This window comes from Notamacropus eugenii, chromosome 1, assembly GCF_028372415.1.
Source record: "Notamacropus eugenii isolate mMacEug1 chromosome 1, mMacEug1.pri_v2, whole genome shotgun sequence".
NCBI lineage: Eukaryota > Metazoa > Chordata > Mammalia > Diprotodontia > Macropodidae > Notamacropus > Notamacropus eugenii.
This window is the reverse complement of record NC_092872.1, coordinates 606,914,856-606,931,893: the sequence shown is the minus strand read 5'-3', so window position 1 is coordinate 606,931,893 and position 17,038 is coordinate 606,914,856. Positions and strand designations below refer to the sequence as shown.

General features: G+C 42.5%; 1 protein-coding gene across 3 annotated transcripts; it reads left to right on the top strand.

The window, feature by feature from the left end:
- Positions 1 to 40: 40 nt before the first annotated feature.
- Positions 41 to 15,781, top strand: TMEM127 (transmembrane protein 127). Of its 3 annotated transcripts, none has more exons than XM_072634779.1 (4): positions 41 to 290; positions 493 to 822; positions 13,049 to 13,213; positions 13,498 to 15,781. In XM_072634779.1, the coding sequence occupies exons 2-4, from the start codon at positions 579 to 581 to the stop codon at positions 13,803 to 13,805; spliced, it is 717 nt and encodes a 238-aa protein (XP_072490880.1). In that variant the 5' UTR covers positions 41 to 290; positions 493 to 578; the 3' UTR covers positions 13,806 to 15,781. The 3 variants fall into 3 exon arrangements, with proteins under 3 accessions (XP_072490880.1, XP_072490882.1, XP_072490881.1); XM_072634781.1 differs by having other exon boundaries at positions 130 to 283; XM_072634780.1 differs by lacking the exons at positions 41 to 290; positions 493 to 822 and adding an exon at positions 12,695 to 12,885 and having other exon boundaries at positions 13,498 to 14,087.
- Positions 15,782 to 17,038: the final 1,257 nt, after the last annotated feature.

Below are 17,038 nucleotides of genomic sequence, written 5' to 3'. Positions count from 1 at the left end.
CTGGATGCAATACCGGAGCAGCAGAGACGGGGTGGGGGGAGGGGAGGAAAGGGGAGGAGGCTTACGAAACACGCACGCGGCGTCATGACGAGTGGGCCGGGGAAAGGAGGGGTGGGGGCGGGGAGCGGGGTGCGGAGGGAGGAAGCCGGAAGTGGACCGGGCTCTGGCCGAGTCCGGGCGTTGCGGTTTAGGGCTCCGGGATCGCTCGGCCGGGGAACCTGGCGGGCGGACCCGGGGCGGGGAGCGGAGGTGACGGGCCCGGAGCTGCGTGTCGCGACCCCCGGTAAGAGGTGAGCGGAAGGATGGGTAGATGGATGGATGGGCCGGGGGATGGGGGCTGTCCTGGGATTGCCGGTTGTACCCCCCTCCCCCAGCTGGAGTGACGGGCTCGGGCCCCCCTCTCCGCCGAGCGCCGGGACTCCGCCCCCCCGCTGTGCCAGGGTGCGAGCCGGGCCGCCCCCCACAGCACCCTCCTTTTCTCTCCTCACCCAGGCTTTCGGTCAGCTGAGGCTCGGCAGCGGGCGAGCAGCGAGCGATCAGTCCCCAAGGATCGGGCCCAGCCCGGCGGGCTCCCCGGCATGTACGCCCCGGGAGGCGCAGGGCTGCCCGGTGGGCGCCGGCGGAGAGGCCCAGGGGGCAGCGCCCTGCCCAAGCAGCCCGAGCGGAGCCTGGCCTCCGCGCTGCCGGGGGCCTTGTCCATCACTGCCCTGTGCACGGCGCTGGCCGAGCCGGCCTGGCTGCACATCCATGGGGGCACCTGCTCCCGGCAGGAGCTGGGAGTGGCCGACGTGCTGGGCTATGTGGACCCAGACCTGCTCAAAGGTAAGGATGCTCCCGACGTCCTGGGTGGGGGAGGGGCCGGGGGATGGACGGAGCCGAGCCGGAGCCGGAGCCTGTGGGGGCAGCCGTCCTTCCCGTGCTGGTGCCCACCAGGTGGCTCTGTCTGAGGCGACCCAGTTCATTAATTTTCATTCTATTTAGACAACCTCTATGGCATACTCCATAGCTGGAACATGCGGATTTTGACAGCATCCAAGGAAACCCTTACCATTTCAGAATTGTCATTATTACTGTCAGAAAGCGAATCGGGCCGCTTTAGTGGCTTCTTCATCCCTGGAGGGCTCCACAGAGTGGTCGGGTGACCGACCACTTGTCCAGGCTTCTGTAGATGGGGCTTAGACGAGGTGACCTCTGAGGACTCTTCAGCTCCAAGATTCTGGTTGATTGGGATTCTTCCTAAAAGAAAGAGAATAAGTAAAAGGGAGCCAATTAGGAAATTACCAGGGTACAGGAAGGATTCCTGATGGTTATCTGATAGTGAGGTAGGACTTTCAGTAGTGCTTAAGGTATCTTGTACTTCACTTATTGGCCTCTCTGAATGAAATGTCATTTTCCTCTTTTCTATGTAAATTCGGTCAAATGTTGCGGTTATTGGAAATGTTACATTGTACCTAACAAGCTCAGTTGATTGATTCCTTTTACCTCTTTACCTTTCTTGTGAGATAGAAGAAAACAGATTATCCTCCTTTCTTTGTTCATAGAAGAAAACCAAGGCCCACAAGAGGGTGTTTGTGTCTGTGGTGCATATGCCTGTGATTTGTGTGTTCCTGTGGTGGAGTCGTGAATGGAATTTGGGCATTCTGCTTTTCACTCAAATACTTTTAGAAGCCAGATCTGTTTTAGTGACTCATTGACAGTAGCAGTCTACAGTTTTCAGGACAGCCAGTTTTCCTCATAACCCTTACAAAAGTGTCCTTGTACACTATAAGACTATAACAGATGTTATATCGGATTATGCTAGCATTCTGTTTTGACCGTCATTGTCTCTGACAGTGGCATTAAGGAATGTTTGGTTTGGAAGCATAGACATCCTTCCTTTGACTTTAATCTAAAAAGTTATCTATGATCCTCAATATCCCCAGCTTTTAACACGTTATAGACATGATGTCAATGTATTTTTAGGCCAGTCTTAAACTTTCTCATATTTATATTTATCCCATAACACTTAAGGAATCTGACTCTTTCAAACTCAAGGGATTGTTTCTCCTATTTTGAGAAATATATAAACAAGTTTCTCTGCTGACCGTTGCATATCTTTGTATGTTGCCCTGCCCTTCCCTTCTTATCAAGCTGAAAAATCTCATCTTTTTCACCACCTTTCAATTCTCTTGATTGCTTTAGTTGTCTTTAGATCCTTCCCCAACTTGATGATATGTTTATTTAGGAAGCCCAGGCTTCACGCAGCTGTCGAGATGTAGACGTACTATGATTTTCTACGTATACTGTGTAACAAATTCAGTTTTTCTCCCTGGTGATACACAGTACTACATTGGCCCATTGGGTTGATCTGTTCAGGGAACGGTTTTGGGACAGCACTTAGATCTCTTTCCTGGTACATATCTGATAGCTCAGATCACAAACTAAGTATGTAATGTAAGTATGTTTGTAAGTATGGTTTGTATAATTGTTCCACATTAAAAGTCATATGCCATTTTTCTAACTTTGTGATGTTTTCCTATAGTTTATTGTTTTGTATTTCATCAATTGGGAGAGCTTAGCATCTGGCTATCAGGAAATTTTACTTTCTGTGCCCTGTATACCATCATTCATGGGAGAATTGTGGAATAAAATTTTAACATTGGAAGTGTTATTGGATAAAAGTGAAGTGAATACTTTAATCCTGACTTCTCATTCTACAGCTGAAGAAACTTGGACCAAAAGTAATTGTAACTTGCCTAACGTCACACTCCTAATTAGAACAAGAATAGAGTCCCTAGGTCTTTTGACTCCAGTATTTATTCTAGTATGGTACCCTATACCCTCTTTTTTACATTTCTTAATCCATTTTTCATTTCCCTATTAAGATTGCCCCTTGTCAAAAACAAAGCTTTCCCATTGCCAGCAATTCCGTTAATTCAGTTTGGTTGTGGATCCTTGTCACAGGCATTTTGAAGATCCACTATATAAATTAGGTATATAGGATTTCCCTTGTTTATGTGTTTGTCTCTTCCAAAAAAAGTATATAATACAGTATGATTTCATAAAAAGGAGGTGATTCACTCATGTCCTGATAATGAGAAATCATAAATGGAGAGCCCCAAGGCTTCACTGATCCCTGCAGAATGTTAAGAGAGAGGCCTCTCATACTTTGGGTAGATCTTCTATGGAAGATGTCTGTGAGGTCATGAATGCCAGTAACACAGGATAAAAGGTGTGTGGATGTATTGCCTCCTGCAGCATTAACGTTACAAGTCTATTGAAACATTAAAGACAAATTAAGTATTGAATATGTTTAAAAATTGGATCATATTGAATAGGAATATTAAAGACCAGTGCAGTGAACTTTTCCTTTATTATAGTTTCTTTACATAATAACTTGGTAAATAGGACCACCTCTTTTATCTTCTTCATGCTAGAATCATACAAGGCCTGTTGGTGAATAAATTTGACATTGGGAATGATATCCAGTTATCCACTCACAGACATTAGAAAAAATAAAGCAGTAGGAGAGAGCCAGAAGGGACGAGTATCTGGTAGTGTATCTTACTTACTTTATACTTACTTTCCTTTTCCTTTTTATGCTGAAGCCCATAGGAGTTTTGTAGCCCATAAGAGAACCAGATTAATGAACATATAGCCTAGTCTTGGTTCCAGCTCTTTGGGGGACTCTGAAAGATTGTCCTAGTGCGTCATAGAAATCCAGGATTTCTCCTATCCCTGAACATACCAACAAAAGGGAAGGTTATTAAAGCCTCCGGTTGAAAATCTGTTTTCATTTAATTAGTTCCTGAAGGAGGAAGAAACCCTGGGAAATCTTTGTAGATGATTGGGGAAAGATGGACAGTTAGCCTTGGACTGAATCAGAAGGGAATTCTTCTTCATTAAATTAGAGCTATCCAGGGTTTTTCTTTTTCAAGTTTAGTATCTTCCAAAGCCAGTCAAGGCTGTCGTCCTTATCTTCTTGGCTACTTTGATGTTGAGGCTTAGTGTTTTACAGGGAGAAATATTTAGCTTTAAGCAATGATTCAGGAAGCTTTGGAGACTGGCAAATACAGGCTAGTTTGATCTCATTCGGGTCATCCTAAATTGCTTCAAATCCCCTAATCGAAGGCCTGCCTTGTATAGAGAAATCAGGGTTAGGACCAGCTCAAAGGATATCTTCAGCTTTCCTGTGCTCCAAAGAGGTTAGGGTATCCTTCAAAGAAAGACTAAAGTGATGATGACTCTCAAATGGAAAAGCTTTCTTTAATTCCCAGGTCTGTTTGCTGGGTGGTGTATTGGATACAGCTTCAGGAGTAACATCTTTTAGGAATGCGGAAGGTTGAGATTTGTTGCTTGATGAATCATTGTTGATGATCAGCCATTGGAATTTCAAGTATCTTCCAGGGATTTGACAGTACATCTGAGGTTTAGTTGGCATATGTGTAGCTAGATCCTTCCAGGTGCCTTTAGTTCATTCAAGACCAGATTTATATATTTCCTTTTGACTTTTTGGTTACTATGGTGACAGACTCCCTCAGAAGACTATTAGGATCAAGTGTCAGCTCCCTGTCTTGGATTCAGTCAAATCAAGGTGGAGAAAAAAAGACTAAACAGGTGGGTCTTCTTAGTGCTAAGAGGAACTGAGTCCATCAGAGGTTTTTCCCATCTGTCAGGCAGTAACCTGAAGTTGACAGGGGCGCCAGTAAGACAGAGGGAAGAAGAAAAGGGAGCTACTCTGAAGCAAAGTTAGGCATTTCGCCTGCAGTCTGTCTGAGTAAGGCAGTGACTGGAGTGATGAACAGGCAGACAGGAAGAGCCAGAGCTTTCAAAACAAGACCAGATTGGTGACTCACCAGTGACCTTGGGCAAAGTCAATTCCCCAGGATCCTGTTACAGATGACAACAGACCTTTTTGTGTGGCCAGAGGTGGCAGTCTCGTTATGCCCACCAGCTTAAAGAACTCAAGAACAAAATCTGATGACATCCACTAGGGACTTGTCTTCATGTCAGAGTAGAATAGAATAGAACAATTGGTTTAAATTAAAATAAAGAAGCTTCTTTCAATCCCCACTGCTTTCTTTTTATTTTTTAAAAATTAAATTTTTATCTCTCTTCTCCTTTCTTCCCCCTGCCCCAAAGTAATCATTTGTTCTAATTTTGTCCTTTCCTGAGAGGACCAGATTTTATAATAACATACCATCTTATATTTATATAGTCATTTCAAGTTTTTATAATATTTTCATATTCATGAACTCATTTCAGTTCCAAACAACCACCCTTTACATTTTTTTTCTGAATTTAACCTATGCCAAAAAAAGAATATTTCCATATACTAAATAGAAAGAAAAGGAGAGTTATGTGTAAAAATGCAAATATCTATTATGTACAGCTTGTTCTTTAAAAGTATATAGTAAAATGGTCAAAGGATATGAATAAGCAGTTTTCAGAGGAAGAAGTAAAGCAATCAGTAGCCATATGAAAAAATGCTCTAAATCACTAACAATTAGAGAAATAAAAATTAAAACCTTACACCCATCAGGTTGGCTGTTTGTTGTTGTTCAGTCCTATCTGACTATTTGTGACCCCACTTTGTATTTTTTTGGCAAAAAGATACTGGAGTGGTTTGGCATTTCCTTCTCCAGCTCATTTTACAGATGAGGAAACATGAGGCAAAGATGGTTAAGTGACTTGCCCAAGGTCACACAGCTAGTAAGTGTTAGAGACTGGATTTGAAGTTAGGACTTCCAGACTCCAGGTCAGGTGCTTTATCCACTTCACCGCCTATCTATATATTGGCTTTGCTTGACTGGCTAAGAGGACAAAGAAAAATGACAAATTCTGGAGGGGTTGTGGGAAAACAGGTATACTAATGCACTGTCTTCTTATTGAGTGGGGGAGGATGAAAAAGAAAATTTGGAATTAAAGATAGAATTGAGTTGTAAAAAAATTTTAAGTATATAATGAAGTCATATTATTTTCAAAGCCATGCTGATTATCTGTTTCCTTCTGAACTTCCTTCATTTCTTTTCTGTGCATTTTAAGAATAATGACCCATAATTTTTTTTTTTGGCACTCTTAGAAATAGTTCCTTTTCTCCTCTCCTACATTATATCCCAACCATAAAAAAAAAAAAAGAAAACACAATCCTTGTATAAAATAAACATAGACAAGTAAAATAAATATATAATTTGCTCTTTCAAAAAATATGTCTACTTCTACACCCTTAAATCTGTCACCCCTCTGTCAGGAAGTGGGTAATGACTTCTTTGCCTATCTTTGGAATCATGGTTGGTCGAAGTTGTTTTTCTTTATTACGTTGTTATTGTATAAATAATTTTGTATCAATTCATACAAATCTTCCCAGCATTCTCCAAAACTATAATATCGTATTAGATTCATACACCATATTTTGGTAAACTATTCTCCAGTTGCTAGGCACCTACTTTGTTTTCAGTTCTTTGCTGCAACAAAAAGAGCTGCCATAAATATTTTCATACATTTGAGTCTTTTTCCTTTTTGATCTCTTTGGGCTATAGAGTTGTAGCTGGGCCAAAGGGTATACATAGTACAAATGTGCATTTGGGGGCATAGTTCTAAATAACTTTTCAGAATGGTTGGAGCACTCTGGTACATGAACAGTGCATTAGCATATCTGTTTCCCCAAAGACCCTCTAACAATTGTTATTTTCCTTTGCCATCTTCAATGCCAGTCTGATAGGTATGAGCTGGAACCTCAAAGTTGTTATAATTTGTATTTCTTTAATTATTAGGGAGTTGCAGCATTTTTTTTATATGGATGTTGATAGCTTGGATTTTTTCTTTAAAGAACTGATTGTTCATATGCTTTGATCATGTATCTTTTGAGGAACAGCTGTCATTCTGATATATTTGAATTAGTTCCTTATGGATCTTTGATTTCTCTTTATCAGAGAAACTTGTTGCAAAGAATTTTTTTTTCCAATTAACTATTCTCTTTCAAAATGTAACTAAATTGATTTTGTTTGTTGTATCACTAATAGTGGGATAGGGATTCTGAGGAAAGTGTACCTGAGAGAGGTTAAGTGATTTGTCCAAAGTCACAAAGCTTTTAAAAAGCAGAACTTTTCTTCTTTTGAAGGTCATTCAATCCAGATTTATCATTCAGTCCAGATTCAAGTGGCTGTTACCTACTAGTCCCAAGGACATTTTCCCTCCCTTCTACGTTAATTCAGTTCCAGACTCACTGTCTTCCTGTCTGCCTCAACTCTTTCCCCCGTTCTAGAGGACTTCAGCATCCTTGTTAATGTTTCCTCAGATACCCTCACTTCCCAGTTTTTCAGACCACTCAGCTCCTATTCCACTTGACCTGAGCTATACATAGCATCATCCCCTTGACATTGATTATCCACAGTTCTTCTCCTTCCATGTCAAGTAACTATATCTCCTTAATCTGATCCTCTTTTATTTTTCCAGCTCTCTCTATACTTTAGCCCTCCTACCATGACATCCAGTTGCACTCCATCCCAGCTCACTTCTCCTACTCTGGCTACATGGTCCTCCTTTCCCAGTCTGGACCCCTTAGTGAACCAGTTTAACTTTATCCTCTGCTCTTGCATCTCTAGCTCCCTAGTCCTTTTGCCAGTCGCTCCCTGCCAGACCTGAACCTTGGATCACTTAATCCCATTGTCTGTCTCTTCTGTATCTATTCATTTGGGTCCGTTATAAATTTATGCTAGCTGATCTCAACTGGGACCTCAAGTTACAGGAAGCCAGTCTTTTCCTCTTCCTTAGATGTTTCCCTGTTCTACTCACCACAATTTTTTCTTCTCAAACTTCTCACACCACTGCCTCTTGACTCCCTTCTCTGCTGAGGTCCTCACCTCATACTTTAACCAAAAGAATCAGGACATTTCACTGAGGCCACCCTCTTCTCCCTTCCCTCTTATCCCTCTGACATGGTTCCCCACTATCTCCTCTTTCACTCCAATCTTTGATGAGCCAGTCCATCTACCTGCACCTTTGATTCCATCCCTTACTGTATTCTCCAGCTCCCACCATTATCCCCTAATCATCATTCTCTCTCTATCTACTGACTTCTTCCCTGCCACCTAGAAACCTGCCCAAGGCTCTCCCATCCTTGAAAAATTCTCACTTGATGCTATCATGCCTGCCAACCATAATTCTATATTTCTTCCCCTTTGTGGATGAACTTGAGAAAACCTATGTAATCGGTGTCTCCACTTCCTCTCTTGTCATTCTCTTTGAAATGCTTTGCAAGTTTGGCTTCCAGCCTCATTGTTCAACTGAAACTGCTCTTTTCAAAGTTATCAGTGATTTCTTAGTTGTCAAATCTAATCGCCTCTATTCAGTCTTTATTCTTCTTGAGTTCTGCATCATTTGACTCTTCTTCAGCAGCATCTTCTGAATCCTCTCTCTTCTCTGGATGTTTGGGACTCTGGTGTCTCTTTGTTCTTCTCCAACAAGTCTCACTGTCCCTTCTCATTCTCTTTTGCCAGATCTTCATTGATGTTACACCCAGTAACCTTGTGTTTCTTCCAAGGTGTGTTCTGGGTCCTCTTCTCTTTCCTCCCTAGCCTCTCATTTGATGACTTCATCAGCTCTCATGGGCTCAGTGATGTTTTCTCTGCAGGTCTATTTATCCAGCCCTAGACTCTTTCCTGAGCTCCAGTCCTGCATCATCAATTGCCTGTTAGTTATTTCAAAATAGATGTCCCATAGGAATCTTAAATGCAGCATGTTCAAAACAGAACTCAGGAGCTTTCCCATCAAACTATTTCCCTTCTCCTGAGCTTCCCTATTGCTGTCAAGGGAACCACTGTCTTTCCAGTTACTGAGACTTAAAACACAAGTGTTTTCCTCAGCCCCTGACTATGTATGCCCCCTGCCCAATCCAATCAATTGTCAACTGTCATTTATATCTTCTTAACATCTCTCATATATTCTCCTTTCTTTCCTCTGCCACTGTCACCACCCTGGTGTACAGGGCTTTATCATCTCACAGCTGCAGTAGTACTTCTTCTGGTTCCTCTCCCATGCCTCATATCTCTCCACCCTTCAGTCCATCCCCCACTGAGATGTAATTTTCTGAAAGTACAAGCACAGGTCTGAGACACACACACACACACACACACACACACACACACACACACACACACACACGCCCTCTCTATTCAGTACACTCCACTGGCTCCCTGTCACCTACAGGATCAAAAATACAATTCTCTGTTTGCCTTTTAAAACCTTTCCTAATCTGGTCCCTTTCTGCCTGTCTAGTCGTCTTACATGTATGCCACTCTGTGTACTCTGTACTCCAGCGACCTGGTCTCTACCATCCCTTGATTCTGAGCATTTCCTCTGGCTATCTCTCATGCCTGGGATGTCCCCTTGTTCCCCTCCACCACTTTCCCTGCCTTTCTTCAAGTTCAAGCTAAGCTGAGGCTCCTGTAAGAAGCCTTTTTCAGTCTTCCTTAATTTTCACGTCTTCCCTTTGAGGCCACTCCTAGTTTATGCTGTCTGGAGTTGTCTAGTACAGAGTTGTTTGCTTTTGTCTCCTCCTTTAAACTGTTTGCTCTTTGAGAGGAGACACTGGTGTGGTTTTTTTTTTTTGGGTGAGGGGGTGCATATTTCTGCCTTTCTTTATATCCCCAGCACTGAGCACATAGTAAGGATTTAATATTCCCTAGATTGCTGATTGACTGACAAACAAAAGTGTTCTGAGCTCTTGTTAAAAATATTTGGTCTAGGAAATGAATTTTTTTCTCTTCAGCAGCAACAGAAGTTACATATATTTGCCCTTGCAACAATTTAGCCTCCCCAAACCCTCCTGAAAACAAATCTTCCTCATTCTGTATTCTTAAAGATTTTTCTCTCCAGCTGCCCGGTTGAGGAAGTTTCATTAAAGCAAGGAAGTCAGCTCCACACAATATGTTCCTATAACCCTGTAAACAAGTTCATTCTCCTTTTGGAATTTGAATTGTAGTCACCATAATAGAAGGTCATGTTAACCTGAACAGAATAAATTGCATGCAGCCATCCTGGATGATAATAGTAATTATTATTATTATATTAAATAATAGCTAACATTTATATAGCAATTCTCATGTGATAGACACTGTGGTAAGCACTTTACAATTATTATCTTATTTGATCCTCACAACAACCCTGGGAGGTAGGTGCTATTATTATCTCCATTTTACAGATGAGGAAACTGAGGCAGAGGTAAAATGACTTGCTCAGGGTCACATAGCTAGTAAGCATCTGAGGCTGGATTTGAACTGAGGTCTAGGCCCAGCACTCATCAACTACACCACTTAGCTGCTTCCAGCTGGATTAAAGTGTAACCACTCCAGGTCTTAACCAGCTTCTCAGAACTAGCCCTTTATAAGGAAGTGATACTGTAAAAGGGGGGTCAGCCAACTTCAGCCTGAGATCCAAGTCTGCCCTACTGCCTGTTTTTGTACAGCTGAAACAAAGTGGTTTGGGGTCTTGGTTTTTCTTTTGCATTTTAAAATACAATTTAAATACAAATTTAAATGCAAAAAACCATTCTTAGCTCAATGGAAGGTCACCAACCTCACATTTGGTCCATGGCAGGGGTCCTGCTTTAAGGAAAGTTGATTCAAAGTTTGAATTTACAAATTAGATCTATTCCGAAGTAATTAGTCACTTTATAAAAAGGGTAAGAATTTTATCCAGAGATTGTGGTGCTTTCCAACTACTCTCCGTTGTTACCCATATTTCCTCTCTATTAGTAATTATTTGACAGAGAATGGACAATAAAACTTAACTAAAGCATTAAGAGCCACTGATAAAGATTGTTGCCATTTTAAAAAATTCTTTTCTGTAGTTATAAAGTAAGTTAGTTGGAAAATGGATTCAATCTACAAATGTGAATTGTGTGAATTTCACACTTTTCAAGAATACATCTGTTCTGAAAGCAAAGTCACACCTAGGTCTTTAATTGGAATGAAAGATTTTGCTGATTTGGAGAACCTTGGTGTTCAGATAACTGATTGCTGGGTCTGCTGGGTGGTGCCTGCTTGTAGTAGAATACCCTCATCTGAAAAGATCACATGTATTTCAGGTTGGGGAGACTTAGACTGCTTATTACTTTAAAGATTCTCCACTGGAATATTTAGACTAGGCTTATTAGAAAGGGAAGTAGTTGTTAGGAACTTTGGTTTCTCGTTGATATTGATTGACCTTTGTCCTCTATATCTTGGGCAGAGCCTGAGAACTTCTTGTTTGGACCAGAGCTAGGGGCAGAGTTCTCTCTGTTTAGCCTGGAGAAAAGATTTAGGAGCAATTAAACTATAGCTCTAAGCATCTGACAGGCTATCCTATGAGAGAGATGAGAGACAACTAGGACAATTCAAATTGATATTCCCAAACCAATCTGACTCATTGTTGTCAAGGATAAAATTAAAAAGCTTTCGGGCTGGCATTTAAAGCTTTCCACAATCAGGCTTCCATCTACCTTTTCAGTCTTGTCTCGTTTTTCTTTCTGTCTTGTATTCTTTCCATTCCAGCTAGCTGTCCATTGGTGATGACATTCCAAAGATCAAGCCTTAAACTCAGTTCACTCTGGACTTCACAAACTGGACAAGACCCCACTTACCTGGAACAGAGTGAATGTAATTACTAAATAGTAATTGTTTCTCTTTTACCCAGGAACCCTGAGGGTCTTCTCCCTGTTTGACTTTTTTTTTTTTTATTAAATGGGCCATCCCTTGAGTAACTACTTAAAGAAGCCCACTCATTGAATGGGTGTATCTCACTCAAAGTGTGAAGGTGATAAGACCTTAGCCTGAAAGGGCCAGGGTCTCCCATTGCATCCTGGGCCATCTCCAGTCATCCTGATGAATATCAGGCCACTGGACCCAGATGGCTCAGGAGAAGAAAGTGAAGCTGGTGACTTTGAACAGCGTTCTCTCACTCAAATCAAAGTCAACTGCAAGTCATGTCATCATCTTGATGTCATGGTCCTCTTAGAGAATGAAGGACAAACAACAACCATCCAGCCTTTATCTTTGCACAGGGGTCCCCCGTGTTGTGTCTGAAGTGTATTCCCTTCTCCCCTCTTCCCTGTAGAATGCCTGGCTCAAAGCCCAGCTCAGGTGTGTTAAATCAACAAGGATTTATTAAGCATTTATTATGTGCCGGGCACTGTACTGAGCATTGGGAATACAACTAGAAGCAGAAAGGACAGCCGTTGCCCTCCACCAGAAGTTGAAGGTACCAATCCTGAGGCCTTCTAGGGGTAGAGGCCTGGAAAGCACTGGACATTCTTAAAGGGAAGGTTCTCAGAGGAGGAGAGCATAGGCAGATATAGGGTAGAGGGACTTTCCCACTTTTTTCACTCTCTTCCTCTTGAAGTTAACTTTATATACATCATAATTATATGCTTGTACATGGCTATCAGCTCTGCTGCTTACTACTTATGTGCATGACTTTGGGTAAGTCATTTCCCTGCTCTGGACCTCCATTTCTTCATGTGTAAAAGGAGAAGTTGATGGGCAAAGAATGATCAGAAGATCCTCTAGGAAATCTAAGCTACCTCACACCTGTCAGGTTATAATGATATAAGAAATAACAAAAGGGATAGTTCCAGAGAAACCTGGAGAGACTTGTATTGTTCATCTTGATTCAATTGATACACATCAGGTGAGCAGAACCAGGAAAATGATTGAGATTCAGAGAGTCAGTCAACATGTATTAATTACCTACTGTATGCCAGGCACTGTGATAAGCCCTCTGGATACAAAGAGAGGCAAAAGGAGCTTACAATCTGATGAGGAGACAACATGCAAACAGCAGTGTACAGACAAGCTGTGGACCAGAGAAATTGGAAATCTTCAACAAAAGGAAGGATTAAGAAGGATCAAAAAAGAATTACTGTAGAAGGTGGGATTTTAACTAGAACTTGAATGAAGCCGGGAGGTGGAGAAAAGGAAGGGTGCGCAGGCATGTCATAAGGAAAAACCATTTTGAAAGTCTTCATAGAGAGTCTGAGGAGGAAGTCTAGACAGAAGGGTCTGATTCTCAAATCACTTTTCTCCCCAAATAGATTTCTGCATGAATCCCCAAACGGTGCTACTACTCCGTGTCATTGCTGCCTTTTGCTTCTTGGGGATCCTGTGTAGCCTCTCTGCCTTTCTACTTGATGTCTTTGGGCCCAAGCACCCTGCTCTGAAGATCACCCGCCGCTATGCCTTTGCCCACATCCTCACAGGTAACTCTGTTTGCCTAACAGGAGACAATCAGAGAGCTAACAGAAATTGAGCAAAGAAATGTATCCTGCACACTGAATGGTGCCTGGAGTGACTGACTGACAGATCAAGGGCTTTCCCTACCTACTACCTCTCATCTTAATGAGTGAATGCCAGTCCTGGCCACCTTTCCCATACTATACCATCTTCTCACAGTGTATTATTGTTAGTCAGCAGCTCAGATCTCAGGTGTTAACAGCTCCACAATGGGCATTAATCTCATTTTTTCTTTTCTCTTCCTGCCTAGTCCTTCAGTGTGCCACAGTGATTGGCTTCTGCTATTGGGCTTCAGAGCTCATCCTGGCTCAGCAACAGCAGCACAAGAAGTACCATGGCTCCCAGGTCTATGTCACCTTTGCCGTCAGCTTCTACTTGGTAGCAGGAGCAGGAGGGGCCTCCATCCTGGCCACAGCTGCCAACCTTCTGCGCCATTATCCCACTGAAGAAGAGGAGCAGGCCCTGGAGCTGCTATCAGAGATGGAAGAGAATGAGCCATATCCAGCGGAGTATGAGGTCATCAATCAGTTCCAACCACCCCCTGCCTATACACCATAATATGGCTGGCAGGGGTTCTCAGTCCAGCACCCTATTCCACGATCCTATATCTTTACTCCCCCTTAAGCAGAGGAGCTCCCTTCTTATAGCACTTAGTTCTGATGTCCCAAGAGTCTTCACCAACTCCTCTACATGAGAGATACTACATCTAAGACTTTTCATCTATCTCTTCTCTTAAAAAAGGAAACCCATTCATTTAAAATCTTGTCCTCTTTCTCCCCTCCCCCTCCAACTCTAAGTCTTCTCTACTCACCATAGCCACTACCACTGGGGTGATCATACTATTTTTCTCTCCTTTTGGGTCACGTTTTTAGAGCTGCGATATTTCTTATGTGGCTCACAGTACTTGCCCCTCTAGGATAAAGATGGCAATATCTGTGAAAAGAGATAAGATGTTGAGTAGCCCCTGGGCAAAGGTGAATGCATTCTACAGACTTGCTCATTAGAGATACTTTTTTCCCCACCCCACACAGCTGTAGCTTTGGGGTCAACTGTATCTGTCAGCCCACCCAAACCTGTTCCTTCTTTTGATCCACCCCAATCTATGATGCACACTATGATGGAAATCTTTGCACTTTAGTCTTTGGGTTTCCTCCTCCTTTTTGGCTGCATTTGGTGGGGAAGGTGAGACACTGGTAGGAAACATAGGAGTCTCTCTCTTTCTGTACCCCTTGGTACAGAGGTGGCAGGAGCTAACCAGATAAGAACAGAATCAGTGAAAGGACTGGTGGAGCCTGCCCCTTGTGAAAGAGAGCCAATTGGACAAAGTCTCTCCTACCTTTCACCTTTTAAAATGTGGTGATTTTTAAGTGGGGAGCGGGGAAACTGTCTTTTTAAGTAGGGACAAGAAAGTTGTAATTTTTCAGATTTTTATTCTGGTCCCTTTGCCCTCAACAGTATTTCAGGCACCATCCCCTTATAAGTTCACCTTCCTTTTTCCTATAATCTTTCACATCAAAACCCATCCTTCTAACCCTCTCTGTTATTGTTTCACCTATTTTGAGGAGGTTGAGTTATTATTAGATGATACAAGATACTCTGCCTTCCTCATGGGGTGCCAAGGACTAAGCAGCTGCAGGGACCTGGCCATCATGGTGCTCCTCGTGACTCTGAGGTTTAACTCAGACTCACATCAGGAACAATGACATCAGAAGGCCACAAGAACCCACTACCACCACTTTATACATAGGAACTGAAACCAGGGGGAGACCAGAAAGTGAGATTTCAGAACTACCTTGTTGGAGAACAGTTCCACGAAGGAGCTGAGAGCTAAAATCCTTCAGAGTCAGACATGGTTACCGGAACTGCGACTTGGGGTGGAGGCACTACAGCTTGCTGCATGCCCACTCTTCACCCCTTCTTGAATGTACCACTAGTTTTGCATTATACAACTGGTTCTTTCTTGCCCTGCCCCTTACCTTTGGCCACTGCCGGTCATACACATGTCTTTGGCTTTGGCTGAATTTTATATCCAGAAATCCAAAGCATTAAGTGGGAAAAACTCAAGAATTTCTTCCTTGCAGCCCATTTGTCAGGAAGATAATGAAGGCAGCTTTCAGAGTGGATTACCAAGCTGTTATGGGCACCTTTGAAATCTGTCCAGATACCGACCTAGAAGAGAAACATTCAGATTGCCTGCCTGCCTGCCCACCTCTTCATTGCCCAAGGCTTGGATAGTTCAGAGCAAAGGTTTTGGGGACCATCTAGCTCTACTGGGTGTTTGGTTGCAAAAGAAATGTCAGCCTGTTCCAGCATCAGGCATCCCTTCAGCCTGGAATGAACAGGTCAGGCTAATCAGAACTTGTTTTGATGGTGAAGATCATGTCCTGCACCCAGGTTTTCTAGCTGCCTAGAGTTCCTTACTCTGGTGTTCAATTGTAATTTCAGTGGTGACTCTCACACTCCATTGGACTTTTTTTTCTTATGAAAGAAAAAGTTAAATATAAATAGCCTGTGCATAAAACAGAGGAACTGTATTAAGTGTTGTGTTTCTGTCAAGTACTTTCATTGTTGTTGGCACATTTCTGGAGTGTGACCAACTTTCTGTGACCATCCATTTTAGAGAAGGCAGCCTGGGAAGCCTGGCATGGATAGTATCGGTACACCTAAGGACCCTGGGCATGAACCTCTTGGACTCTTCCCTGCGGTCCACTTTTTATTCATTTTCCATACATTCTCATTCTTCTTACTCTGATGCCCAGTACTGATGATTTGCCATGTAAATTCCCTAGGTGTTTTTTTTTTTCTAAAGAAAAATAAAAAAAAAAATCATACAAACAGGAATGTAAAAAGCTACCCCCCATATTCTTATGATTTGTTTTCTAGATTCGGTCTGTGTGTTCCTCAACTGTGAAGAATCTGTAAGTCACTGATAGGAGTCAAAAGAGCCCCATGTGAAGCTGGATACAAATAAGCTTTAGGCTTATGGGACAGACAGGCACCTTTTCCTTGTGCTTTGTTGGAGAAGTCTCATTTTCTTTTGAAACCACAAGGTGGGGCACCCACTAGGAGAGGTTGAGTGCACATCAGAATTGAATGTAATCTCAGTGAGCAGGCCTAGCATGGTGGTCCTTAGCTGGAAGAGAGTTCAGAGTGAGTGCTAAGACTTGCTGTTTGATGTTAGGCCAGAAAGCCTATTCTGAATTGTGGAAGCAGCCCCAAACAGTGCCAGTTTTTCTCTTGAGGAGTCAAAATCATTGGATTTAAAGCAGGATCAGCCCCAGATATCCAAGCCCCATATTTTATAGATGAGGAAACTGAGGCCTAGAGAGCTTATGACTTGGCCAAAATTAGACCAGTAAGGAGTAAGCAGAGCCAGTAATCAAACCCAGGTCTTCTGACTCTTTTCCTACTGTATCACCACAGCCTAGAGGCTGGAGATTTGTGGCGTGTAGTCCTGTGCAGGCCAGTTTTTTTTAAGATACCTAACTGTTGAGAAATAATGTTTTCAGCTAATGCTACCCACAGAATGTCTGTCTCCAGGATTATGCCTACATGCATGCATATTTATGAACTCTTGAACTAGGTCTAGAGCATTTTACAGGTTTCTGAAATGAGGTATTAAGAATATGATATTCAATATACTTCATGGCCCCAATCTCCCACTTCTTTCTATGCTTCAGGTCTGAGTTTGAGGTGGAATGCCTGCTTATTGCATACTTACCTATAATTAGAAAAACTTTTGGCAGAGAATTAATCTGGAAATGGGCACCAGAATCTTACCCCTCAGACCA